This window comes from Pan troglodytes, chromosome 16 (assembly GCF_028858775.2).
Source record: "Pan troglodytes isolate AG18354 chromosome 16, NHGRI_mPanTro3-v2.0_pri, whole genome shotgun sequence".
NCBI classification, from domain to species: Eukaryota; Metazoa; Chordata; class Mammalia; order Primates; family Hominidae; genus Pan; species Pan troglodytes.
The window spans coordinates 92,846,783-92,873,956 of NC_072414.2; the positions used below are offsets into that span (position 1 = coordinate 92,846,783).

At 43.7% G+C, this 27,174-nt stretch overlaps 1 protein-coding gene across 3 annotated transcripts in view; it reads left to right on the forward strand.

The window, feature by feature from the left end:
• The window catches only part of LRRK1 (leucine rich repeat kinase 1), a 150,607-nt gene that overhangs the window by 61,372 nt on the left and 62,061 nt on the right, over window positions 1–27,174 (forward strand). For all 3 annotated transcript variants that reach the window (XM_016927549.4, XM_063795446.1, XM_063795445.1), the window contains 3 exons: window positions 2,634–2,805; window positions 7,729–7,908; window positions 8,338–8,486. In XM_016927549.4, the coding sequence (XP_016783038.1) occupies window positions 2,634–2,805; window positions 7,729–7,908; window positions 8,338–8,486 (501 nt within the window). The remainder of the gene's footprint in view (window positions 1–2,633; window positions 2,806–7,728; window positions 7,909–8,337; window positions 8,487–27,174) is intronic.

The window sequence follows — 27,174 nt, forward strand, 5'->3', positions numbered from 1 at the left end:
TGGGTGTATTCAAATGCCTTGCATGAAACTGAACATTTAAAATATTTGCATTTTTCTGCAGGTGTGCAGGTGTGTTATATTGTTGATTAAAAGGTCGTAATGAATTAAGTGAAAAAAGCATTTGGTTGTATATGAGATTACCTGTGAGTACTATAAATAAATATGTTCTGGAAGGCATCCTTTGCAGAGGGCGACTGGGAGGTAAAGGCATAGAGAGAGGCCTACTTCCTGTTTTATACTTTTCTATGCTCTTTGAATTTTTTCAAATACTCACTATGGAGCCTCCAGCCAGAAAGCCAGCTTTCACCTTTTCCACTGTCTGGGTCCCTCTTGGCCTTGGGCTGGCTCCTATGACGTCACTTACCACCTCTAGAGGATGGGGCTTTTAAGCCTCTAACCGACCGAGTCTAGACAGCTGTTAGTTGTGGGCAGTGAAGCATTTAATCAATCACTGTGGCTTTTATCCATAATGCAAATGCTTTCCTGGAATGACAGGGCTACTGGGCCTCACCCTGGGCAGAGTGGCAGGTGGGTGGGCTTTTCTTTTCTGATCATATTGAATGTATGAGTCTACCGTCCTTCACCTGATCCCAGCCCTTTAGACTGTTCCTCTCCTCACCTGTCAGACATACCTCCCACTGCCAGCCCATTCACTCCACTTACAGAACCTGAGCCTTCCTCCAAGTCCCATGTTTCCAGGAAGTCTTGGATGCAACAGAGACTCTTGGGCTTTAGAGCCAGACACATCCCAGTTCAAACTCTGAGTAGTTCTGCTGATGATAAACTCCCTAACCATGGGCAAGCTTTTATTTCCTCTTCCGTAACGTAGAAATACAGGCACATTCCTGGCATGACTGTTAGGAGGATTGAATGTGGCCATGTGAATAAAGTACTCAGTCCAGCATCTGGCACCTGGTGAGAGCTTTGATAAATGTTCACTCCCTTTCCTGGGGGCTCCATTTACCCATTCCTGCCCAACTCACCTAAAATGATCTCCAAACACACTTGTGTTATAAACTATTCAGCAAGTCAAATGTGCTTGTTGGGGGCTGTTTATGCATATTCCCACCTCAAACCTAATTGTAAATCTGTGGAGGCCAGAAATGGCCCCTGGCATCCTCAGTGCCCAGTCTCACCTCTCACACACAGTAGACCCTCAGTAAGTGTTGATGGGGGCACTCGCCATCCCTGTCATCCTGAGTGCCCAGTCCCACTCTCACACACAGTAGATCCTCAGTAGGTGTTGATGGGGGGCACTGGCCATCCCATTCCAATAGGGGATCCCCATCTACCTGCTTGACCACACTGATGTTCAAGCCCACAGGAGGCGGCCAGCTTCCAAAGGACTTGACATTTCAGAAACGCAATCAGACACTTGACATGCCAATCTAGCAGCTATCTGAGCATCCTTTTCTCAGACCCAGAGAGCTCGTGATAAGTCAAGGCCACTTTTACACTGGTCAGTGATAGCCGCTCACTAGCTATGTGGTCTTGGGCAAGCTCTGAAGCCTCTCTGAACCTCCACATCCTTGTTCATATATTAACACATGGCCCTCCTCATAGGACCTTTACATGCCAGAAGGACTGGGATGAGCAGGAACTCAGGCTTAGGTCCAGTTTCCACCATATCCTTTCCTTCCTCTGGGCCACCAAGTCAAGAGTCCCTCTGCATGCTGCTGGAGGATCTTTGTCCCAGGATTCAGTTCTGTGAAGTCCCCTGGTGTGTCACATTCCATTTATGAATAAATTGCAGGATGGTTCTTCAGAGAGCTGGTTCCCTTCCCCCTTCGCAGGGCTGACTTAACATGTACCAAGTGGCTACTGAACTCTGGCTGTATGCCAGAAGGTGGTTACTGAGCTCCGGCTGTATGCCAGAAGGTGGTTACTGAGCTCCGACTGTATGCCAGAAGGGGCTATGCACACCGTCCCCTTCCTCATGAAGCAGGCAGTCGAGAGCAGCAAATGCGAGCCACATGTATATATCATATTTTCTAGTAGCCACATTAAAGCAGTAAACAAGCACACACCTATAATCACAGGTATTCTGGTTGGAGGATCACTTGAGCTCAGAAGTTCGAGACCAGCCCTGGCAACATAGCAAGATCTGGTCTCTACAAAAAAAATAAACAAAATTAGCCGGTGTGTTGGCATGTGCCTGCAGTCCCAGCTACTCAGGAAGCTGAGGCAGGGGGATCACTTTAGCCTGGGAGGTCAAGGCTGCAGTGAGCTGAGATTGCACTACTGCACTCCAGCCTGGGTAACAGAGAGAGACCCTGTCAAAAAAAATAAATAAAATAAAGGAGCAAACAGAAAGAAACAAATAAAATGTTAATATTATTTAACATGAATATATTAAAATCATTGTGTCAACGTGTAATCAACATAAATTATTGATGAGCTAGCTTACCCTTTCTGTACTAGGTCTTTGAGTTCACATGTGATTTTATACTCTCCACCTCTCACTTCTGAGGAGCCACATTTCAAGTGCTGCCCAGTCACACTTGGCAGGTGCTGCCGTTCTGGACAACACAACTCCAGTCCTGCTCCGGGACCTGGTGAAGCGTTTAACGTCAGTTCTCTTGGCAGTTCCTAATAGAGCCAGTCTCACTGGAGCCCTGTTCTGTTTTGACCAGGGCCAGCTTCTGAGCATCCCGGCGGCCTATGGGGATCTGGAGATGGTCCGCTACCTACTCAGCAAGAGACTGGTGGAGCTGCCCACCGAGCCCACGGATGACAACCCAGCCGTGGTGGCAGCGTATTTTGGACACACGGCAGTTGTGCAGGAATTGCTTGAGTCCTTACCAGGTAAATCACAGGGCATGAGCTCCTAACCGTGTCTCAGGGCACCCTCTTCTTAGGCTTCACCCCAAAATGTTTACTTCTTCATGCTTTCACCAATAATGAGATCAAGAAATACAGGGTAGGCCATTGACACCCAAACAAAGTGAAGCCACATTCCACCTCTCACTCCCATGAACTCATAAGGGAAATTCTCAAACACCATATTTCATAAAGAATGTAATTAACATTGCTTTTTAAAAAAATAATTAATAGACCTTGGTCTTTTTAGAGAAGTTTTAGATTTATGGAAAAAATCGATTGGAATGTACGGAGTTCCAGAATTAACGATTTGGAGGTATGTTAACAGAAAACAGGTGATCCCTAAATCACTTACACAAGAATATCTAGGTAAGAGAGACAGTAATCATGCTAGTAACTTCTATTGAGATGGGGACGCATCAGTCTCAGGAGGCAGGTGCTATATTTCAGAACCATGGTTTTAAGATGACGAAAACAAAGCTCAGAGAGGTGACCTCCACTGTGCGCCCTCCACATGGTTTTCCCTATAACTCTGTTTTGTGTTAGTGTGGTACATTTGTGACAACTGATCAACTAATATTGATACCTTCTTACTAACTAAAGTCCATCGCTTACGTTGCAATTCATTCTTGCTGTTGTACATCCCATCGGTTTTGACAAATGGATAATGACACGTGTCCATCATGACAGTATTACATAGAGCAGTTTCACTGCCCTAAAAATCCTCTGTGCTCCACCCCTCCCCTGGCCCCATCCCTCCCTCCCTCCCCTGGCCCCTGGCAACTACTGATCTTTTTTACTATCTTTGCCTTTTCCAGAACATCGCTCTAGTTGGAATCCCACAGTATGTAGCCGTTTCAAACTCACTTCTTTCCCATAGCGATATGCATTTAAGGTTCTCCATGCCTTTTTGTGACTTGATAGCTCATTTCTTTTAATGGCTGAATAATATTCCATTGTATTGGTGTACCACACTATGTTGCTTTCGTAGGAACTATTTTTTTCTCTGGTGAACTCAAGATGTCCTGGTCTCCTGTAATTTCCCGTGGTGGTCTTGGCTCAGAAACACTGCACCAGTCTAGGCAGGCATCGCTACAGTTATAGGTTGAGGCACACCCTAGCCGTGGTCTTTGGGATTTGAGATTTTGCTTGGGAGCCAGGGCCCACCTCTTGGGTGGGAGAACATGCAGTCACCCAGGGCCCTGCACCTAGAAGGGCCCACGTTACGTTTAATACTCTGTACTCACTATCTTAAAATGTTTCATGATTTTTAAACAAGAGGCCCCATTCTTTTCGTTTTGCATTGGGCCTCACCCCTTATATAGTGGTCCTGTTTGAGGGTTTCCAGCTGTGTGCTTTGATAGATCTGTGCTCAGCGTTGGTTCCAAGCTAGTGTTCCCTTCATGTGTCTGAAGGCAGAATGAGGTTATGGGCAGAAATCAGGGCAATTTTAGGGCCCATGAGAAGCATACTAAGACAAGACATAGGAGGGCAGAGAGGAGCTTGGGTGCTCCTGAGGAGCCAAAGGCTGACCTGTCTCTTCTCAGGGAGCCCCAAGATTAGCTCTGTTCTAGCCCTGAAGAGTCTGCACCAGCTGACTCTGTCACCTAATGTTAGCTAATATTTATTGAATACTGTCAAGTGCTGAAAACTTTGTAGAACGTGAGAGACAGATAATTTTTTTAAAGATTTTCCCAGCCATTTAGTACCTCCTGGCCAAGCAGGGGAAATTGAGGCAGAAAGGAGTAACACTGTGCCATGTAACTACACTGAGGTTGAAGTATTTTTACGCAGAGGTCTGGGAGCACACATCAGGGGGCAGGGTGGATGCAGCATAGGGTCTCCGAAGGGAGGCTGACATCTGACCTGGGCTTTGCAGAGTGAATAGGAGTTTAATTGGCAGACAAGTGAAGGAAGGACGTGGGTTGCCTGCTTTTGCAGAGCAGGAAGTGTGGCTGAACCTCGTCATGGTTTTCAACTGCTCCCAGGAGCATCGTATCTTCAGCTCAACTCTGAGCAAAGCTGCTGAGGACTGAAGGATTTCAGACCATTGTGGTGGGCTTTGCAGAAAGTGCAGAGACGGGCAAAACAGGGTGTACCCATCCCTGCCCTTCCTGCAAAGGAGTTCCCAAGCTGGAAGGGAAGTCAGCCATGGTCAGGAGTAAGTCAAGACAAGAAGACAAACAAGAGTCAGGCTGGACATGGTGGCTCATGCCTGTAATCCCAACAATCTGGGAGGCCAAGGCAAGAGGATCACTTGAGCCCAGGAGTTCATGACCAGCCTGGGTAACATAGTGAGACCCTGTATCTACAAAAAAAAATTTTTTTAATTAACCAGGCATGGTGGCACATGCCTAAATTCCCAGGCACTTGGGAGGCTGAAGTGGGAGAATGGCTTAAGCCCAGGAGTCCAAGGCTGCAGTCAGCTATGATCACATTACTGCACTCCAGGCTGAGATAGAAGGAGACCCTGTCTCAAACAAAAAACAAAAACAAGAAGCAGCTAGAGAACAAAGGAGGGTTTGAGAAGAAGAGGGATGAGAGGTTGATGGGATGCATCCTTTGAAGCACGTTGTTATGTGATTCCTGGTCTCTGAAGCTGAGCAGGGAGGAAGAGGGGCTCTTCTGAGTGTCGTTGGCCTTAGGCTGTAGAGAGTACCTGTAGGGGTTTTGTGTGGTTAAGAGAGCACCCTTTGATTTTAGACAAAGCAAGGTTTAAGTCTTGACCTTGTTATTTACTAACTATGGGACCTTCAAGAAGTTTCCCTGCCAGGTGTGTCCCACAGACCCTGGCTGATGGATGAAATGAGTACTCAGACACAGGTGTACGGTGTAAGGGCAGCTGAGTCACTGCCTGGCTCTGTTGGCCAGAGAGCAGCCCGGAGAAGCTAGAGCTGCTTGCTTTCATTCAGTGCAGGCACAATGCCGAAAACCTGGAGCCAACACAACCTGTAGGTAATTAACATTTATTGTTCCCCTTTCAGGGAACGTCAAGCCAGCAGATGATCAAAGGTCAGTTCCTGGTCAACATAAGTAAACAAGCCTGTTTAAGATATATTCCCCTACACTCCTTGCCCTCTGCCTTCAGCTGTTCTCCCCCAGGGCTCTGCAGAAGCTTCCGAACTTTCAGAAGGTTTGTGTCCTTTCCCTGTAGTTTTTCCTACCACTCTGACCAATCTCCTACATTTCCAAACCTCTCTGAGCTTCGGTTTCCTCATCTTAAAATCAGGGTCCTGAAATATAATGCCTGCCTCCAAAGACTGACACATCCCCATCTCAACAGAAGTTACTAGCATGGTTACTGTGTTTCTCTTACCCAGATATTCTTGTGTAAGTGGATTAGGGGTCACTTATTTTCTGTTAACATACCTACAAATCATTAATTCTGGTTAACAGTAGAGGGAGAAGAAGGGATATTTACTTGGCACTGGTTCCAGCCTCAGCCCTGTGCTACATGCTTTCTTTGGCGAATACAGGGCCGTCCTGACCCCGGTTTCCTGATCAATGTCCTGTCGCGAAGGAGAGAGTCACTCTCTCCTCACTTGGGAGCACTTTGATCCCTAGGACTATGTACCTCTGGAAATGAGGCAGTGTTATGATGCATTTGGGAAGTGTCCCTGCAGAAGATGAGGTCATTTTTCCATGGCAACTAGACCCAAAAGATATTGCACTATTTTGAACTTGAAGATATTGTAACATTTCAGCCCACACTGTCCCCGTCAATTCAATGTGCTAAGTGTTATTTCATCCTGGAATTAAGTAGGTGGTTCTATTGGGGAGAAATTGTCAGTTTTAGGCCTGACAGATCTTTCACCAAAGCTTTTATTATTATTATTCATGAAAGTAATATATGTATATTATAGATAATTTTAAAATGTGGGAAAGTGTTAGTACTTTAATAATACAATGACACAACATGATGAGTTAGGGTTTATTGATCCAGGCACTTGACATGCATTTTGTGATGTAGTCCTCACATTAAACTTGGAAGAATGAGTAGTATTATTCCGATTTTACCAACAGGCAAACTGAAACAGAGAGAGATTAAGAAATGTGTCCAAAATTACATACTAAATTATTTTATTTCTAAAATGCCTGTCTCCAAAGTTCATACTCCTGCATGTAATGTTACCCTAGGGGAGGGGTGAGGGCAGGGGAGAGCCCAGAGAAAATACCACAATGCTGGGGTAGTTGTTTCTAGTCTTATTTCCACACACCCATTTTTTATTTGGCTAAGATCATGCTGGATACGCCATTTTTAATCCTCCATTTCATCACTCGGCATTATCTGACAAGCAGGTGGGTGACTGATGTGGGGAAATGTCATATGCAATTCAGAGAGACTATTCCAGAAAACACTATCAACTCAACAGAAGCAACTTTCAGCTGGAAACAGGACAGCTGGGTTTTGTTTTGTTTTCTTTAACTTTTACTTTAGGTTCAGGGGTACATATGCAGGTTTGTTACGTGGGTAAATTGCATGTTGCTGGGGTTTGGTATGCAGATTATTTTGTCACCTGGGTAATAAGCGTAGTACTCAATAGGTAATTTTTTAACCTTCCCCCTTTTTCCTCCCTCCACCATCAAGTAGTCCCCAGGGTCTGTTGTTCCCTTCTTTGTGTCCACGTGCATTCAATGTTTAGCTCCCCCTTATAAGTGATAACATGCAGTATTTGGTTTTCTGTTCTTGTGTTAGTTCACTTAGGATAATGACCTCCAGCTCCATCCATGTTGCTGCAAAGTACATGATCTCATTCTTTTTTTATGGCTGTATAGTATTCCACGGTGCAGATGTACCACATTTTAATTAACCAGTCCATTGCTAGTAGTGGCCTAAGGGAAGAGCAGAGTGGGAACAAACAGCACCCTTCAGTGGCACTTGCCCTTTGTCCTGCCATCTCCTGCCAGGTCCCTGCAGTCCCCAGCGGCTTCTGAACTGGATGCTGGCCTTGGCTTGCCAACGAGGGCACCTGGGGGTTGTGAAGCTCCTGGTCCTGACGCACGGGGCTGACCCGGAGAGCTACGCTGTCAGGAAGAATGAGTTCCCTGTCATCGTGCGCTTGCCCCTGTATGCGGCCATCAAGTCAGGTGGGTTTCCCCACTACCCTGAGTCAACCCTAACCGTGCAAACCATCTCAGCCTCCAGATGTGGGACTGTGTCTTTATTCTCACTCTTGGTTCTCAAATTACCTCTGTGAGGAGACTCCTGTTCTATGTTTCTTTTTCAAAATATCTGCACCCTTCCTCATTTCCTCCTTACTTGCCCCCGCAAGGGGATTTCAGTGACAGAGACTGACTGTGGCTAATGGGACTGTTGTACGAGGCACTCCAAAGGGCAAAGCCCACAGACATTCTCCCACTAACAGAAACTTGATGCACCAAGGGAAGTAAATAGAGAAGTCCAACCTGCACAAGTACCTTTTCAGTTTGCATTCCACATATCAGAGTCTGCCCTTCCAACGACTGTGACACTCTCTGCATCTGCATGCCCTTAGCTTTTTGGTTTTGTTCCTTTAGGGAATGAAGACATTGCAATATTCCTGCTTCGGCATGGGGCCTATTTCTGTTCCTACATCTTGCTGGATAGTCCTGACCCCAGCAAACATCTGCTGAGAAAGTACTTCATTGAAGCCAGTCCCTTGCCCAGCAGTTATCCAGGAAAAACAGTGAGTAGTCACTGCCTGTGGAGTGTGTTTTAGTTCCTTTTGTACTGCTGTAACAGAATCCTGCAGACTGGGTAATTTATAATAAACAGAAATATATTTGGCTTACAGGTCTGGAGATTGAGAAGTCCAAGAGCATAGTGCTGGTATCTGGTGAGGGCCTTCATGCAGTGATATGAAGGTGGAGGGCTAGAGACCAACAGACTGAGAGAGGGAAGAACTCACTTTTATAACAACCCACCCTCAAAATAACAAACCCACTTCCACAATAACAACATTAATCCATTTATGAGGGTGGAGCCTTCTTGGCCTAATCACCTCTTAATGGTCCCATCCCTATCACAACAGCAATTACATTTCATCATGAGTTTTGAAGGGGACATTCAAGCTATAGCAGGGTGGGAGCTGAAATCTGGGCTTCATCCCCCTCCCAAAGTTTTTGTTTTTGTTTCTGGTTTTTTTTGGTTGTTTTTTTCTCTTTTCCTTTTTTCAAAAATTGGTTAAATATATCATATTTAACATATTTCTTTTTTAAATTTTTATGTGTTAAATTTTAAAATTACTAAAGTTATGAATGATTGTTATAACAAGTGATCACAATTGAGAGTGGTAATAAAAATTATGAATCTTCTGCCCTTGAAGTAAATAGTTTAACAACCTGGTAGGGATCTTTTCACATCCTTCCATATGCAATGCTATAAAAACATTTACAAAACTATACAGGGTTTAGTTTTAATTTCCCATTTTAATAACAAAAATATTATTGCATTATTTACATTATCTTCAACTTGGCTTTTTAAATTTAGTATTCTATCATGGACTTCCTCTAGATCAGTTATTGTGGCTTCAACTCATTCTTTTAGGGACGTTCTTTAAATACACAGAGCCAGTGTCACTTAGTTGACATAGCTCTCCTGCTATTGGTGGACATTTGAAATAGTTCTTTTTTTTTTCCTCTTGCAATATAGCCTGATTTGCTGTGGTATGTTTGCTTATGTAGAGCACAGTCCTAAAAGTGGGCTGCTTTGGAAACACTGCCCCCCAACACTCTGGTGATTCACATTTTCACCAGCAATAGATGGGATTCTCTGTCTCCACCCCTCAGCCAGCAAGCAGTAGGCATCCTGGAGCCTATTAATTTTCATCAGTGTGAGGCAAAAATAATATCTGCTTATTTTAATTTCCATGTTATATTAGTAATAATACTGGATATCTTTTCATATGTTCATGAACTATTTGCATTCCCTTTATGTGAACTGCCTGTTAATGTTTGTTGATTATTTTTTCTAAAGGATTGTTTGTCTTTTTTTCTCACTTTGGAGGGTTTTTTTTTTTGAACATTAGAGATTTTTAAGACTTTATCATAAATGTTACCAATATTTTTCCCAATCCATTATTTTTCTTTTTTTGTTATATTTTGTGATAGCAAAGGTAAAATAATACAAAATTAAATATGTTCATCTTCTCCTTTCTGGTATGTGGTTATACAAGAAGGCCACTTTCCCTCTAATTTTATTTCAGTATTCTCCTGGAGTTCCTTGTAATGTTTTCATTCATTTAGTTTTTACATTTTAAGCTTTAACCTTTCTGGTATTTATTTGTGTGTATTGTATGAGGGAAGTGGCAGAGGGTGGAGGTGGCTAGCTTTTATCTCTTCCAGATAGCCAGCTACTCTAGCACAGTTTTTAAAATGAAGTTTTCTTTCTCATCTGAATTGAAATGTCACCATTGGCATTTTCCCCAGTACCTATATCTGTATACATTTTGGGATTCTCAGTACTGGTTCACTGGCCTATTAATCTGTTTCTGGCAAATGTCATATTGTTTCGATTATAGGCACTGCATTTAAGTTTTACAATCTGTTAATGCAAGTTTTCTGTTCATTAGTTTTTTTCAAAGATATCTTGACTGGACTATTATCGGACATTTGTTCTTCTATTTTGCTCATTTCCCACAGTGACTCTATTTGTGTAGCTTTTATGTTCTTTAATGAGATTTTTTTCTTTTCTTCCTAAAACTCCTGGACCTGTCTTGTCTGTTAGTGACTTTTATATTGTTTTTGCTACCATTTTAATGAACTATCTATATATTTATATAACTCTTTTCCATTTCTATTCCAACCTGATGTTACTGGTATGGAGAAAAGTTATTTTGTTTATTTCTGTTTTATCCAGTTCCTTTCCCATCTTCTGTTGTTCACTCTAATGTAGTTTTTACTAGAATTCCTCGATACTTTTGGATATATGATCACATATTCTACAAATTCAAAACAAGTTTATCTCTTTTTTCTAATATTTATACAACTTATTATTCCATGTCTTATTGTGTATCTTTAGAAATCTCAAAAACTGAATAATCATGACTCTAGCAGTTATATCTATCTTGTTCCTCATTTTAAATGTCTTGGTGTCACCAATTTATAAGCATTTGCTCTGGACAGTTAGCAAATAGGTTCTTGTTATATTTAGGTAGTTTCCATGTATTCATTTTTGCTTTGAGTTTTTATTAGGAAACATTACTGAACTTTTTCAAATCCCTTTTTGCAGCAATTAGTGTATTCATATAGCTTTTCTACTTTATTGATTTAATAAATGATTTTGATAGATGTTGACTCAACCTTGAACTCCTATTATAAATGCTAATTGTCTTTTTTTAACTGCTGGATTTGATCTATTGATATTTTATTTACAGTTTCTGCATCTGTGTTTATAGGTGAATTGATCTATAATTTTCTATTTTTAATGTTTCTATGTGGTTTTATATAAGATGATGCTAGCTTTACAAAATAACATGGGGAACTTTCCGTCTTATTATTATCTGGAGAAGTCTCATAGGAATTATTTATTGTTAATGGTTAATTGGATAAAGCAGATCTTTATTTTCTGATTCCTTTTGAAGTCATTTGTCAATTCACATTGTCTGCTTTCCCTTATATGCAAGTCAGGAAATTATATTTTGGTAGAAAATTATCCATTTCCTTTAGGTTTTTTGAATTTGCCATCATAATGTTGCATTGACATTTTTCTCATTCTTTCTTCTATATCTATACTTATATTACTCTTTTCATTTATGCTGTTGAATAGTTTTACTTTTTCTCTTTCAAACTTAATCAAATTAGCCAGAGATTTATGTTAAAATACAAGGAACTGTCAAGGAACTTGATAGATTTTTTTAAATTACTTGTTTTGTTTGTTATTTCATTAATTTTCACTTCTGTCTGTATTAAAAGCCTCTTCATATGGTTGTTTTTGGGGTTTTGTTTTGTTTTCTGTTCTTGTTTTTTGAGATGGAGTTTCACTCTTGTCACCCAGGCTGGAGTGCAATGGCGTGGTCTCAGCTCACTGTAACCTCCGCCTCCCGGGTCCAAGCAATTCCCCTGCCTCAGCCTCCCAAGTAGCAGGGATTACAGGTGTGCAACACCACACCAAGCTGATTTTTGTATTTTTAGTAGAGATGGGATTTCACCATGTTGGTCAGGCTAGTCTTGACCTCAGGTGATCCACCCGCCTCGGCCTCCCAAAGTGGTGGGATTACAGGCATGAGCCACCGTGCCCAGCCCATATGTTCTTTTTTGAGAGTTTTGTTGATGGTGTTGAGGTTAAAGCAAGGCCTTGGCATGAGACTTCCTGGTTCTTATCTGGACTCCAGGCTTCAGTACTGCAGGGCCTTCGTCTGTGTCTTGGTTTAATGGGAAAAGCAATAAAATACCTGTCTCAGAGGGATGCTTGACAAATAAGTGTAGTAATATTTGTGACATCCTAATAGCAAAGCCTGGCACGTAGCAAACGCCTAATAGATGTTACCTGTTTCTTGAGTTGAATATTTCTTCCTCCTTTTTCTCTAATTTTAGCTTGTTGATTACAGTATTTGAGCCCTTTATGTGCTGCCTGTTTGTGCTAGCTTTCTTTATCAGAGCCTGAAATATAGATATAGAGATATACAGATATATAGAGATGTACTAGTGTACATACATCCATTGATACAAGTACATATATTTATTTCCCACTTCTGATGATTTTTAAAATCTCATTCTTCTTATGTCTCTACAAGGTTTTGCTTGGCATACCTGGTTTCTGGCTTTATGACTAATCAATACCTATTTTGGTTATATCAAATGGCCACCTTAATCCTGTTGATGTCTCTGTCCTTGAAATTGAGTTTGTTTTCTCTTCACGTGTCCACTTTGCCCTGTTTTTCTTTGTGTCAACCTTGGATAAGTTTTCCCAGATATTTATTTTCAGGTTTTTATTTGTCTCTTTGCCATAGGTATATTTCTTGTAAACAGCATTTGGTTTTTAATCTCATCTGAGTGTGTTTCTTTTGAACGAGGGATCCACCCACTTCATATTTGTGTACAACCTGTCCTATTAGTATATATTTTTCCATCTCTTTAATTTATATTTATTACTATTTCCTTTTTACCCTTCCCTTATTCCTGCTGGTTTCCTAGTTTCTAAAGAATACTGATATTCTACTTTCTGTATATTTCTACCTATCTGTTCCTTGGTTGGTTTTCTCAGTTATAAAACAGGGATAACAATGCCCTTCACAGGGCAGCTGTGCACTTAGCACAGGCCCTGGCACATAATAAGTGCTCAATAAATATTAGTTATATTGCTATTAGCCTCACATCACCAAAAGAAATGATGATCATCTAACCCTTACATCTATGTAGTGCTTGTTACTTTTCCAAGCACTTTCTTAACTAATTTGGTCCTTATAACACCTCGGTAAGAACTGCAGGGAATAGCATCTGTTTTACATATGAAATTATTGGGGTATAAAGACATTACGTTATTTGTCCAAGGATGACAAATACTAAACAGTATTGATGCTTAGACTCCCGAACAGAGTTCCTGAACTGTACCGCCTGGGTTTCACATAGACGAATGATTCTCTGCACATCATAATCCCTGGGAACTTTTTAAAATCCTGATGCTCAGACCACATCTTACACTGATTAATCTGAATCTGTAGCGTGAGACCCGGCATGAGGAGTTTTAGAAATTCTCCAGGTGATTCCAATGTGCACCCAAGGTCAAGAGCCAGTGGCTCCGATTTTCTTGGTGTAAGGGTAAAAGCAGAAACAGCTGTTATCTTCTACCTGTGATCTTTCCTGTGAGGCAACTCTTCTTACACATGCCAAGGTTGGCATAGAGCATGGAGGAAGCGATTACTGCATTTTGTGAATGAAAAGACAAGGAAAAGGCAGTGGTGCTTTTCCTCTACTGGCTCTGCTGCGTGGAGTCAGAAGAGGAAATGAAATTTCAGCGCAACCTGAGTCTCAAGGGCTCCTTGAGCTTCCCCAAAGCAGGTGGTATTTTTAGCATTCAAGTGAATTTCAGAGGCAAGTACCTTGGAGTGGGTGTGCCTGGCTGCCCCGTCATCTCTAACCTGCAACAGCACATTCCTTCAGTGCTGCTGGCAGAAGAGAGCAGAGAGGGGTCCAGGCAGAGGGTTCCAGCAGTCAGGAAGGATGACTCAGGAGCCAGAGGTAAGTGCTCCTACCTTCCCAGGTATCCAGTGGGATTGAAGTGACAGTTTGGGTTGGTTCAGAATATTACACAAGGGTAGATATTAAAAGGGTGCTTCACTGACATGATACATGGTCTGAAAAGGCCTTTGGCACTGCTGGCACTCATGGCTGTGACCTTGTCGAAGTAACGGTCCCTTCAGGGCACGTGTGACGGAGGTTGTTGCTCCAGCCCTGGTACAACAAGCGGTCACGGGCCACGCGATGATGTCTTAGGGAGATCATGCATGTGCCATCGTGTTTTTTGTGTGGTTGAGCTCTGCCTGACACACCAGCTGGTCAGTATTTTTTAATGTAATTGCTGCATGTGTGGAAGCCACAGCCGACCCAGGTACAGCAGCCCCTCTGCATGTTTCTGGGCCAAGCGTAGCCCGAATCCACCTCTGCCCGCAAAGGGAGAAAGTACAGAGAAACCCACATTTGTTTTCCATTGGCAGTGGCTGGCTGCTTGGGTTTTGCTGGTGTTTGTTGAAGAAGGTTCCAGAGGCCACACTGTATGGTCTGGACTGCTGGGACACACTCTCTAAGGAACAAAAGTGAAGTCAAGTCAGACCTGGCCATGCTGTTTGCCTGGCTGGGCAGTGCTCCTCTTAAAGCTGCTAAAGTTTTGCCTGAACATCTAATGAGACGGCCCGCGTTCATGGTAAACATCGGGTCAATGTTTAGCTGTGTTGCCATGAGAAATAGCTTAATGCTTTGATGTTGTCACACCCAGAAAGGAACAAGAAAACTCAGAAATGCCAGGAAAAGCCTAATCAGATCCCAGAATAACCACGATGTTCGCTCCTGTTCAGCAGTTAGAGGGCCAGGCTGAGGGCTCACTGGGGCTGTTTTAAGTGTGGAAGTAGACCAGACCTGAAATTAACTTTCAAACAACCCAGTGGGGAAATTATTAATTTCCTTTTAAAAGTCTCTAATGATTTCAAATCTGGCAGCTAACCTAAAGAGAAAGGGACATCTATTATTACTTTTTGGATCAGTTCCGGCATATGTAGCTTTCAAGTTCCTGGTGCCCCACCCTTCATGTCTGTGTGTCAGTGCCCTGGGCGCAAGCAGCCCAGCTGCACATCCTCAGGGTTAAGGCAGGCGTTTTACTGGGGCCACGCAAGCTGCTGCTGGAGGCAGCTGAGCCAGGGCTGCGTGCTCATGAGAGTGCCTGATGGCCGGGGGCTGGTGGCCTTTCCTGAGGGACACCTGAGGCCTCTGGGGAACATCCCTATCTTAGGTAGGACCTCACATTTGGTGCAGAGGGTGTCACTCCAGAGTTTCGTGCATTGCAGAGCACTTCCGCACACATCACCACCGCCCTGGCGCCACATACCCTCTTCTCAGCGGGCGGTGCTGCTGTAGGAGCCGACGTGGGCACTGGCATTCCCAGAATTCAGCCTGGCCCAGCAAGGCCCCCATGGTGACAGCCAGGGCTGGGGCATGGACCCTGACTCCTCTTGGCCTGGCCTGTTCCACAGTCGCTCATGTGAACAGAAGAGGAGGCTCTTTTCCTACCCTCTGAGGGTCATGAAGTAAAGCCTGGACTGTTCCCAGCATCCTTCCACCAGTTCCACTATTCTCGTGTCCTGGTGAGCAGTTCAGTCCATTGTCCCACACATGCCCATTTTCTCCAGGTTCCAAATACTGAAGCTTTCCCTGTCCTCTTCCTCTGCCCATATGTTTTCCCTGTGGAATAGGAGACAAATGTGATGCTATCCATGTGCATGTTAGTGCTTCATAGAACTCGAAAATGGGTAGCCAGGGTCACGTGGCAGAATAAGTGAAGGGGAACAGCGCGTGGCTTCTCAGTCCAGTGTTCATGTCGTCCTGCTGGATTTTAAGGCATCTGACAAAGCAGTGAGCATGTCAGTCACTTGTATTTAGTTAACAACAGAGAAAAATGATTAAGCTAGACAGGCAGAAACAGAAAAACTATTATTTGAACTTCAGTGACAAACTAGAAGACGTAATGAGAAAAGAATAAGAAAGAGAATAAGAGTAAGAAACATTAGCCAAGGCTGTGAGAACTGTTGGAGTTCAGCACAGAGATTTAGATTCATTATGATACAAATGGATTCTAGACAAGTTAGCGTTAAGCTTTGAAAACTCATCAGAATATGCATATCTGTAGATATGATTATATTAATAATCATATATAATAATCATAGATCTTATATCTATAGAGACATATATATTTAAAAGCATGTTTATCCCAGTTATAAGAGGGAGATGATTGCCTTTCAATTTCTAAACATATATGAAGATATATGATCAGAAATAACATGAACATTAAAGCAAAATTATTTATACTAAAACATAATTTTAAAAAGAAAAGACATGGAAAATATTTCGGAAAAAATAACTGACAAACACTTAAATCCAAGGTAGATCATTGGTGCAACTCCATGTCAGCTGATGATCGAATTTAATTTAGCCAAAGTTTATCGATCTCCTGCCAGATGCTTGGGACCCAGCAGTGATGGCCAGACCCTTGCCCTGGCTGTCACATTGCTCACAGATTCCACCAAGTAAAAATTTGAGAGAATGAACAGTTAATTTACATATAAGAAAACACTGGCAGTAAATCATGGCATGGAAACATACACAACATCACTGCCAATTACAGAAATTCAAATTAAAACAGCTTGCAAGTACTGTCACACACCTATTAAACTAGCAAAAATAAATATACACAATGAGTAAGACATTTGGCAGAGCACAGAGCAACGGACACACCAGTGTCTTACTGCTGGCACTGTGAATTGGTTCCATATGTGTGGAAAGTAATTGGCATCATGTGGCAAAAGCTATAAACCTCTTTTCTCCCAGTGAACTGTTCTGAATTCAATATTTCCTTTCTGAAGAATACCTCTAGGACAGAATTCAAATGAAATCAATAGTGATTGCCACAAACATGGCCACAGCACTGCTGTTTATGATAAGAAGACATGGGGGAAAGAAACCAACATGTCTGCTGGGTGCGGTGGCTCACGCCTATAATCCCAGCACATTGGGAGGCCAAGGTGGTGGATCATCTGAGGTTAGGAGTTCGAGACCAGCCTGGCCAACATGGTGAAACCCCCCCGTCTCTACTAAAAATACAAACATTAGCTGGGTGTGGTGGTGCATGCCTATAATCCCAGCTGCTGTGGGGCTGAGACAGGAGAATCGCTTGAAACTGGGAGGCAAGGTTGCAGTGAGCCGAGATAGTGCCATTGCACTTCAGCCTGGACGACAGAACAAGACTCTGTCTCAAAAAAAAAAAAAAGAAAAGAAAAGAAAGGAAGCCAAAATATCTGGTGGCAGGGAAAGACTATGCCATCCATGCTGTACCAGCAAGCAGACCACGCCTAGCCAGGAGAAAGCGAGCCTGCCTCCTCAGCACTCAGCACACTGCTCCTCCTCGACCCAGGACACCCTGCAGATCCCCACACAATATCCTCAGGAAGGCCTTCCTTAACCCTCAGGCCTGGTCACTTGCCCCCACCCCAACCTTCTATGTCTCAGAGCTCCCTGTCAGTTTTATTCAAAGCACTAAACAAAGTTTGGGTTATTTGTTTGGGTGACATTCTTCTTTAATCAATTTCTCCACATGACTAGAAGCTTCCTCAAAGCAGAAACCTTGGCCAATTTTGCTCACCCTGTGTTTGCCCCTCGGTGTAGGACTTGGAACACGATGGATAGGTGGGTAGGTAGAAAATGGATGGGTGGGTGGGTGTGTGGATGGATGGATAGATGGATAGTTGCTTGGATAGATAGATGGGTCAGTGGATGGTTGCATGGATGGATAGGCTGATAGATGGATGAATGGATAGATGGATGGATAGATAGATGGGTGGGTAGATGGGTGGGTTGATGGTTACATGGTTGCATGGATGGATGGATGAATGGATAGATAGATAGATGGGTGGGTAGACGGGTGGGTTGATGGTTACATGGTTGCATGGATGGATGGATGAATGGATGGATAGATAGATGGGTGGGTAGATGGGTGGGTGGATGATTGCATGGTTGCATGGATGAACAGGTGGGTGGGTGGATAGATGGATGGATGAATGAATGGGTGGATGGTTGAAATTTTTGTATGCAGTAACCTCCTTTCTGTTTACGTAGGGCCTCATAGCTTTAAAAAAGTACTTTGCCAAACATTGTATTTTAATCTCTTATACAGCCTGTGAGGTGGAAGTTTTGTCTTTATTTACAAGTTGAGAAAACTGAGGGTTCTCTCGAAAGCAAGTTAAGTAGCTTAGTTAACTGCAGACACCATATTTTTATTTCTTGCATTTTTTTCCCTCTCTCAAATAGCTATTGGCAAAATTCCTAAGCTGGAACTAGTGACAGGAGATTTCTTGTAAGTTTCCTATTTTTAAAAGAAATGACTGAAATATTACAGAAAAAAGTACAATGTTGCTTTTTGTTTTAAAAACCTCTCTACCTGTTTTTTAAGAATGTTAGCAAAGAAAAAGTGATGAATTTTACTAAACACATCTTTTGGCATTCACTTGCTTAAAAGAGAAGCTCAGTTTCCCTTTCTCTGATAGGGTGGGCTGCGCTCCTCCCTAAATTACTGTCATGCCCTTGTCTTTGTTCAGACCCTACCTGGCCAGAGAACTTAACTCTCTGAGTCTAGTTGTAGCTGATTAAATATTTTGTTGCAGTTTTGTATCCATGTGCGTACATGTAATTGGGCTGGAATTTTAATGGCCCTTGCAAAGTAACTGGTTTTGACTCATAAAATGAAATGAGTCCTGTATTAAGGAACCACTTACATAACATAGGAACTATTTGTTATTTGAAATATTTGACTGGGAAAAAATTATATTGAATTAGGAGACTTGGGGAGCTGATTCTTTATTTTCCTTGTTTGTTTCTTACAATGTTTGTTTTTTCTCTGATCGTGTCACTGATGATTTTTATTTTGGTAAGTAAATCTGACATTTCTGCTTCCAGATTGTTTGCCTAGAGTCTGGACTTGTAGCCACAGATTGTTACAACGACTGTTTAGTACAGATTGTTACATGTTGACTGTTTAATATATGATCAGAAGTGTATCTTGTAAGTTATTTTTGTGCTTAGGTTTCTCATTTATCTGGTTTCAACGGTAATATTTCCTTTCTTTCTTTAAACATATTGGCAGCCAACCACTAATTCTGATATTTACAATATTTTTAACAGACATGCTATCGTCAAAACTGACTTCGTTGTTTTATCTCATTCAGTCTTTTATTTAAGTGGGTAAACCCCTCTAAGATTAGAAGGAAACTGTCCCCCATTTTCTTGTCTCTCCTTTCCCTACTCCCTGTGGTGGTTATTCTCAAGTCCTTTCTGAAATTCTCCATTTACATCATAGAGTCCTCACAGGCTTTCCCCAAATTTAATAGCTGATTTTTCTGTCATTGTCATTACCTTTTAAAATTACATTTCTAATCTACTTAACAGGAATGCTTTTGGCTTTCTAAGAGTCTGTTCCTTGCCTTTCCTTTTGTTATCTGTGTGATCCTGACCATAATCTGTGTCAATGGAATGTTCCCAGCTCTCAGGTCCCGACCTCCCCTCTCTTCCCTTGACTCATTACCATCTGAATTCTTAGAACTGCTGTAACAAAGCACCCAAAACTGGGTGGCTTAACACAACAGAAATGTATTCTCTCACGGTCCTGGAGGTCAGCAGTCCACGGTCAAGGTGTTGGAAGGGTCGGCTTCTCCTGGAAGCCCTGAGGGAGGGTCTTTCCCTGCCCCTTCCAGCTGCTGGGGACTGCTGGTGGTCCCCAACACTTCTCGGCTTGTGGCCACATCTCCCCCGTCATCTGCTGTCTTCTCCCTGTGTCTTCACATCGTCTTCCCGTTGTCTGCCTCTGTTCTCGTTTCTCCTTTTTCATAAGAACACCAGTCATGTTGGATGACGGCCCCCACAATAACCTCATTTTGGCTAGATGACCTCTGTTTTTAATTAAAGTCACATTCCGCAGTACGGGGCGTTAGGACTTCAGCATACCTTTTTGGAGGGACACACTGCAACCCGTCACACCATCCTTGCTGCCTTCACTTCATTGCCCTTGGCCTGGACCCACCTGCCATGGGCCACCTTAGATGCCAGGTAGACGGCCAGTGAGGGTACAGTGTCCTTTTCATCCTCCCGTTTTCAATGCCTCCTTTCTCCTTAAGAGCTTGTCTCTACCAGAGTGCAGGGACTTGAGAAGTAGGTGTTTAGAAAACCCACAGTGAGTATTCCTCCTGGGAGCACAGATGAGGCACAGTTTGTTTGGTTCTGTTACGGCCTTTACATGCACAAGGATGCTGGGACAGAGCTGCTGGTCTGAGTTCCCAGAGTTCTCTGGGAACCTGTAGCCTTGAAATTTACCTTCAGCTTGTGGGCTTCGGTGCACAGACCCTCTCTGCAGCCATCGTCTCGTCTCTACTATAATCACTGGCGTCATGCAGATAACCTGGGATGAGCCTTCAGATGCCATTTCTGGGCCTGCTGCTCTGAGCATCTTTGTTTTCAGGGCTTCTTTTGGCATGTTCTCCAGGCCTTTGAGTGAGTCTCCCCATTTTAGATTAGGTTCATTGATTTTGCAGCTTCTTTGGCTGTTCAGTTCTTCTTATTGTTACTTCTGCGTATCAGAATGTGGCTCTTGTCTTACTGGCTGGTTCAACAAGGAGGAGGCACCGTCCCAGGAATCTTTGCTTAACTGCAGAAAGAAAGACTTGGGGTTTGTATGGGCCAAGAATTGACAAGTTCAAGAACTTTCTGTGTATTTCCCCCCATTGTAACATGTGTGTCTTCATTGAATAGATACCTATTAACTGTTTTTACTGTGGTGTGCCCTTTTGTCACTGAGCTATAGTCTGTGCTCTGAAGGGATCTATGGTTTCTAGGGGGGAAGATTCTTACTCATGAGCCATAAGCAAAATACTGACCAACTGACAGGAACAAGGAGCTGCAGACACATGAAGAGCTATGAATTCTGCTGTGGGGTCAGTGAGACCTAGCAAGGAGCTAACATTACAACGTCACTCCGGCAAGGCTGCTCTTGACCCCACAGAGTTGTACAGAGGAACACCTGTGTGCATATGTCACAGGGGCCAGGAATCCTTTTCGGAGTCTGCCCTGGGCTGGGGTGCCAGCCACATCTGCTGAGGTTCAAACCAGGCTAAAAGCTTTGTAGATGCCAGCTCTTCATTGAACAATTTTTTTCTTCAACTAATAGGTTTGCACTGATATAAAAACATAAGAGATGTCATTGTGGGGCAATGCCTCATTCACTGTGACAATTTTATGGCTAACATCTCCAAGAAGCATCATGTGAAGGTGTCTAGCACCCTCCTGAACAGCAGCCTCCATCACCAGATGAGGAGATCTTTCTTATACATCAGTCTCTAATGAACCAGTTGCCCTTAAATACACCTAATCCTTCTTGAAAGCAATCCAAGTCACCACCACTGCCGTGGAAAACAAGTTTCTGACATCATTGCACTGAGCCTTCTCGAGAAAGTGGTACTTCCTTTTACTTGGACTGAAATTTAAAGGGCTCATGCTTGAGAAACCAACATGAACTCATTCTCCACCTGTTTGTGATAGGGTGGGTGGAGCTTAACCACTGCTGTGTGGAATTGATGGCTTCTCCTTAACCAGCTGTCTTTGATTTTGTAGTTTAGCCTTCATGGATAGGATTATATAATTGCTGGCTTTGCTCTCTCGGAATCTTGTTTATTGTGATTCTGCCTGGACTAGACACAAATAAATAATGAGGGCTAATGAGGGCTTCAGGGCTGGAAGAGTTAGGTTTTAATGTCAAGCGCATGAACATCTTTTTATTTATTTATTTTTTATTTTGAGATGGAATCTGGCTCTGTCACCCAGGTTGGAGTGCAGGGGTGCAATCTCAGCTCACTGCAGCTTCCATCTCCCGGGTTCAAGTGATTCGGCCTCAGCCTCCCAAGTAGCTGGGACTACAGGTGTGCACCACCACACCTGGTTATTTTTTCATATTTTTAGTAGAGACAGGGTTTCACCATGTTGTCCAGGCTGATCGTGAGCTCCTGACTTCAAGTGATCCACCTGCCTCGGCCTCCCAAAGTTCTGGGATTACAGGCATGAGCCACTGGGCCCAGCCCTGGACAACTTTTTTAACTGTGCATTTTTTCTCGTTTCTCTCTGCCACTTTGTGGACACCTGGGCACCCTGTAATGTCTGTGCTTGAACAAGAAAATAACTTTTGTAAATCAGTTTTCAGACTAGCCCCAGACCAGGTAGAAATTGCACAGGTTTTTCAACCTCCATCCAGCCCAGAAACCGTTTCCAAGCATGTCTATTTTCCGAGTGTCAACATTTTTGCAGACTTCTGCTTTTTACCACTTCCCTCCCAGCTTGAGTTTATCAGATGTCAGTCCTGCAGAAGCACAGTGGGTATGTGCCTACAGAGAGCTCTGGGAACAGGCAACATCTGCTTTCTCCAAGAGGAGAAAGGAGGTCCACTCTAAGGGTGTATGCAAAGACCCTCTGTATTATTCTGTTTTTACACTGCTGATAAAAACATACTTGAGACTGGGTAATTTATAAAGAAACAGAGGTTTAATGGACTCACAGTTCCACATGGCTGGGGAGGCCTCACAATCATGGCAGAAGGTGAAAGACACGTCTTACATGGCAGCAGGCAAGAGAATGAGAGACAAGTGAAAGGGGCTTCCCCTTATAAAACCATCAGATCTCATGGGACTTGTTCACTATCATGAGAACAGTATGGGGGAAACCGCCCCATGATTTAATTATCTTCCACCAGGTGCCTCCCACAACACGTAGGAATTATGGGAGCTACCCGTAATTCTCTATCTCATTCAGGATGAGATTTGGGTGGGGACACAGCCAAACCATATCACCCTCTTAGCTCCAGGCCCAGCCCACCTTGTACTTCCCATGTTGTCCTCCCATCTTGGCCCCTTTGGTCACCATGGTAACCCACATTCCAGTAGGGAGGTGGGGGAGGTCTGCAGCCCCAGAGCACCCCAGCAGCCCCTTGAGCACATGGGCCAGTCAGTTACCAACAGCACGGCTACACCCTTGTGGCCCCCAAAACCCTTCCTACAAATGTCAATGTTGGGCCTACTTTGTGAGCCCTGCAGTTGATTTATGAACAAGCAGTTTCTGCACTTTGATTGGCAGCTTTTCCTTGGCCTCGAATTCCCCTGCCCTGGGAGTGTGCCCCTTCCCCTAATTTCTTTTACCCAGAATAAATTAACCCCACAAATCACTGCCAGTAGGAAGGCAAAGGGCATCGCTATAGATCAGAGGCTGCTCTGGGTGGGCAGGGAGAAGCTATGAAAGAGGCAGGAAGACATAAAGTTGGAAAAGTGGGTTGGAGCCAACTGGGGGGCTGTGAGGCTGCAAAGGAGGGACTTTGGGAGCCACTCCTAGCGGAGTGGGCTAGGGAAAGCTGAAAGGTCTTGCGCAGACTTTGATATTTCAGGATGATTGATCTGGTAAGAAGTGCACAGAGTGGATAGCTTGCAGGTCTTGGTGGCTTGAATCTCTTCAGCTCACAAACACTGATTCAGTGTCTGCTGCATAGTGGGTATGAGGTTGAGCTGCAGAGGCAGCCAGGCAGGGCTCTGCACTGTGGGGTGTGCAGTCCGGGTTCCAGCTGGCCATGCTGTCTGCCACAGCAAAAGAAATGTGGGCTGAGTCAGTGCCACACAGATCAGTGGAGAGGTTAATACAAAGTGTCTCAAGCTGAACAGAGCCCAAAAAAGTGCTCACCTCCACTGCGGCTTGCCCAGAGTCCACGTGGAGTTAGTTAAGCAGCCTGAGGCTGAGCCCCTGCTCCTTCTGCAGTTCAGGGCTCCAGCCCCAGCTCAGGGGATGTGGAGGAGGTGTTGAGAGGGAGGCTGCCATTGTAAGGACAGCCACACCTAAGCCCTTCCCCAAGGTATTTGTACCATAATTGGGTCATGTTACAGTAATAATTTGATTACTTGCTGTTGTTTTGTTTATTTTATGATGGTCCCCAGAGTTTTATTTAAAGATTTTCAATAGAGACTTAAGATCTATTGTCAAAGCCAAAACCATAACCAGCCTCCCCTGCATCTTGCATTTGGCTGCCATTTCAGTTTGGGTACAAACCGTTCAATACGGAAAGACCATAATGGCCATGCAGAGTGAGTGGAGAGGGTTGGATTGCAATCTGGACACCTTGATTCCATGTTCAGCTGTCTGGCCCTTGCCCCTGAGACCTGGGTGTGTCTCTGTGAATCCAGGAAGGAGAGGCAGACAGGCCCTGTGGAGGCTTTTTTGACTTGGCATTGCAAAGTCCACATGGTGACCTTCCTGTCAGCCTGTTGCTGGGCTGACTGTCATGCTTATCCAAAGACTCCTCCCCAAAGGCCACTGTACTTTGCAAGATGACCACCAGAAAAAATATTGGGACTAGAACTGACCTAGGCATCATCTAATCCAAGCCACTTATTTAACAGATTAAAGACAATGATAATGGAATGAAGAGTGATACAGTCGTGAATTGTGGATTATGGAAAGATGAGGGAAAAAAACCCCTTTGCTGCATTGAATTGGAGGCATCAGAACGCACTCATGTTAAATACAGAGCTGTGTCCCATCAATGGGCTGAAAAGCAGTGACACCCCAGCGGTGATGAGCATACCTCACACCCAGATCTTGGTTTCTAAATACCAATTTTTGCTAAAGGGAATCAAGGCCTGGGCTTAGAAAGTACAAGAGGAGACTGGAAGATCTTGTTTTGCCGGGAAGTAAGGAGGCGCCCCAAAATTGATAGCGATATGTCACAGGAACACAGGGGGCTCTCTCCCACCCAAATGGGGCTCCCCCTGGACAAATTGGGGATGACTTGGGCGTCAAAAAAATAATGATACTTGGGGAAAAAAAGAATCCATGAGTCCATAGTGATACTTAAAGAGGTGAGGAGGCAATGCTTTTCTGTACAGAAGAATGCCAGGTAATACATGTAGAAAGAAAGGTAGCTTTAGCAAAACTTTCTCATTGCAACCACCGTCGTACTAATTGATTCAGGCCAGGATCAGCAACGGAGGCTAAACCCACGGGGCAAAAGGATGTAGAAACACAGAATTGTCACATAGTCTCAGAATATCACCCCATAGATTGTGTACTAATCGCAAAGGGTATAATGTTAACCTTTACAAAGGAGGGACTGATAGACACCACTTTAACCATGAGACCAAACAGGGCACCACCTGTAGCAGGAACACCTGATATCAGGTGCCCTGGGTGGGATTTAGTGGGAACCACTCAACTAGACTCTAAGGTTGTTGCCCAAAATAGCTAACTTTAATCTAAACTTTAGGAAAAACTTGAGTAAATTCAGATTATGGGATATTCTATAAGACAAGCAGTGAAACACACCAGCATCTGCCCCCAATGAAGAGGCTAAAAGTTGCAGGACTTAATGCAACGACAATGTGGAAAAAAAAAAAAAAAAAGGCATTAAAAGGTGTGAAGACTCTTCCAGATGAAAGAAAAGTAAAGAAACATACAGTGTAATGCAGCGTGGGATTGCAATGTCATGCAATTGTCATGGGATCCCAGATCAGGACACAAAATAGTTATAAACCACATTTCTGGGATAATTGAGAATATTCTAACATGGGCTGTGAACTTAATAATATCGTATTGATGTTACACTTATTGAAAATGATAATTATACGGCTGTCGTGTAGAAAAATATTATTGTTCTTCAGGGATACATGCTGAAGTATTTACGGGTGAAGCATCACGATGTATAATTTACTGGCAAATGATTAATCAAAACATAAAAAGCGTGTGTATTTGTGTGGAGAAAGAGGGGCAAAAGCCTATGTGACAGCGTTTTAACAATCAGTGAGTCGAGGTGGAGAGTGCACAGGTATTCACTGTGTCCTAGTGCAACTTTTCTGAAATTTAAAAAATTTTTCAAAATTAAAATGTGGGGAGTAAAATAGTAACAATCAAACAGGCCCAGGGCAATTGAGTGACTTGTCTTTAAAAATCAGCTCAGAATCTACCTTCCTGGCCTAAGATCCAGTGCCGCCCTTCCCTTTTCATCCATGTGAACAGAGAGACAGACAGAGCGACAGAGTCCCTCATTCCTCTGGTTCAAAGGCCGGAGCGTTGAGGGGGCGTAGGCCCCGTCTTTCCAAACTCCTGGAGTGGGCGGAGGAGGAGCTAAAGACAGGCGCTCATCGCCATCTGGTGGCCAAATAAGGATGCCTGTCACCTGCCGCCAATTTTTGAGCAATTTATCCCACGTTATTGGGACCTTTCTCGTAGCCTCTGCTTGTTACATTTTCCCATTTGCGAAGCACTAATTTTTGTTTATATTTCTGCTCCTCTAATTTTCCAATACGGATTTCCAGTTGCTTCGAAGAAACAGACCCAAAAGCAGATTTCTTCTCCCTAGAAACCTGATTGAGCCCAATATTCTTCGGTAATCAAGAAGAAAGAGCAAAGTCCCGCTCCGATATATTTCGCCAGGTCCCTTTGACCACCCCATGCCGGAAAACCGCTGGCCCTTCTGACTCCCTCTTGCGGAAATAAAGGAAGACCAATGAGAAGTGAGAGGAGCAAAGACATTTTGTTTAGCAGGACTTCAACGGCAAGAGCGTCAGCCACCAGGACTTGCGTGTGGCAGAGACCCACAGGCTGGCAGAGGAGTGGGAGCTTTCTAGTGGGGCAAAGGGAAGGCCTCCGGGGTCTCCTGCCTGGAGGCCGTTGTCGTGGGGAAGCTGGGGGGCCTCGCTGCAGGCTGGGCATCCTATGGGATTGGTAGGGGTGCAAAGTTGGCTCTCTCGGGTTGGTCCTAAATGGAAAGTGAGGACAAAAATTAGAGAATCGGTCAGTTATTAACCAAGTCCTGGCCATTTTACACTGACTTTTACGGAAATGATGGCTTAGCTTCCTGGGTTGTTACTAGAGATAAGAAGTGGCTCATGCCTGTAATTGCAGCACTTTGGGAGGCCAAGGTGGGTGGATTGCCTGAGGTCAGGAGTTTGAGACCAGCCTGAGCTTGACGAACATGGTGAAACACCGTCTCTAATAAAAACACAAAAATTAGCCGTGAGTGGTGGTGCAGCTACTGAGGAGGCTGAGGCAGGAGAATCGCTTGAACCCGGGAAGCGGAGGTTGCAGTGAGCCGAGATCGCACCA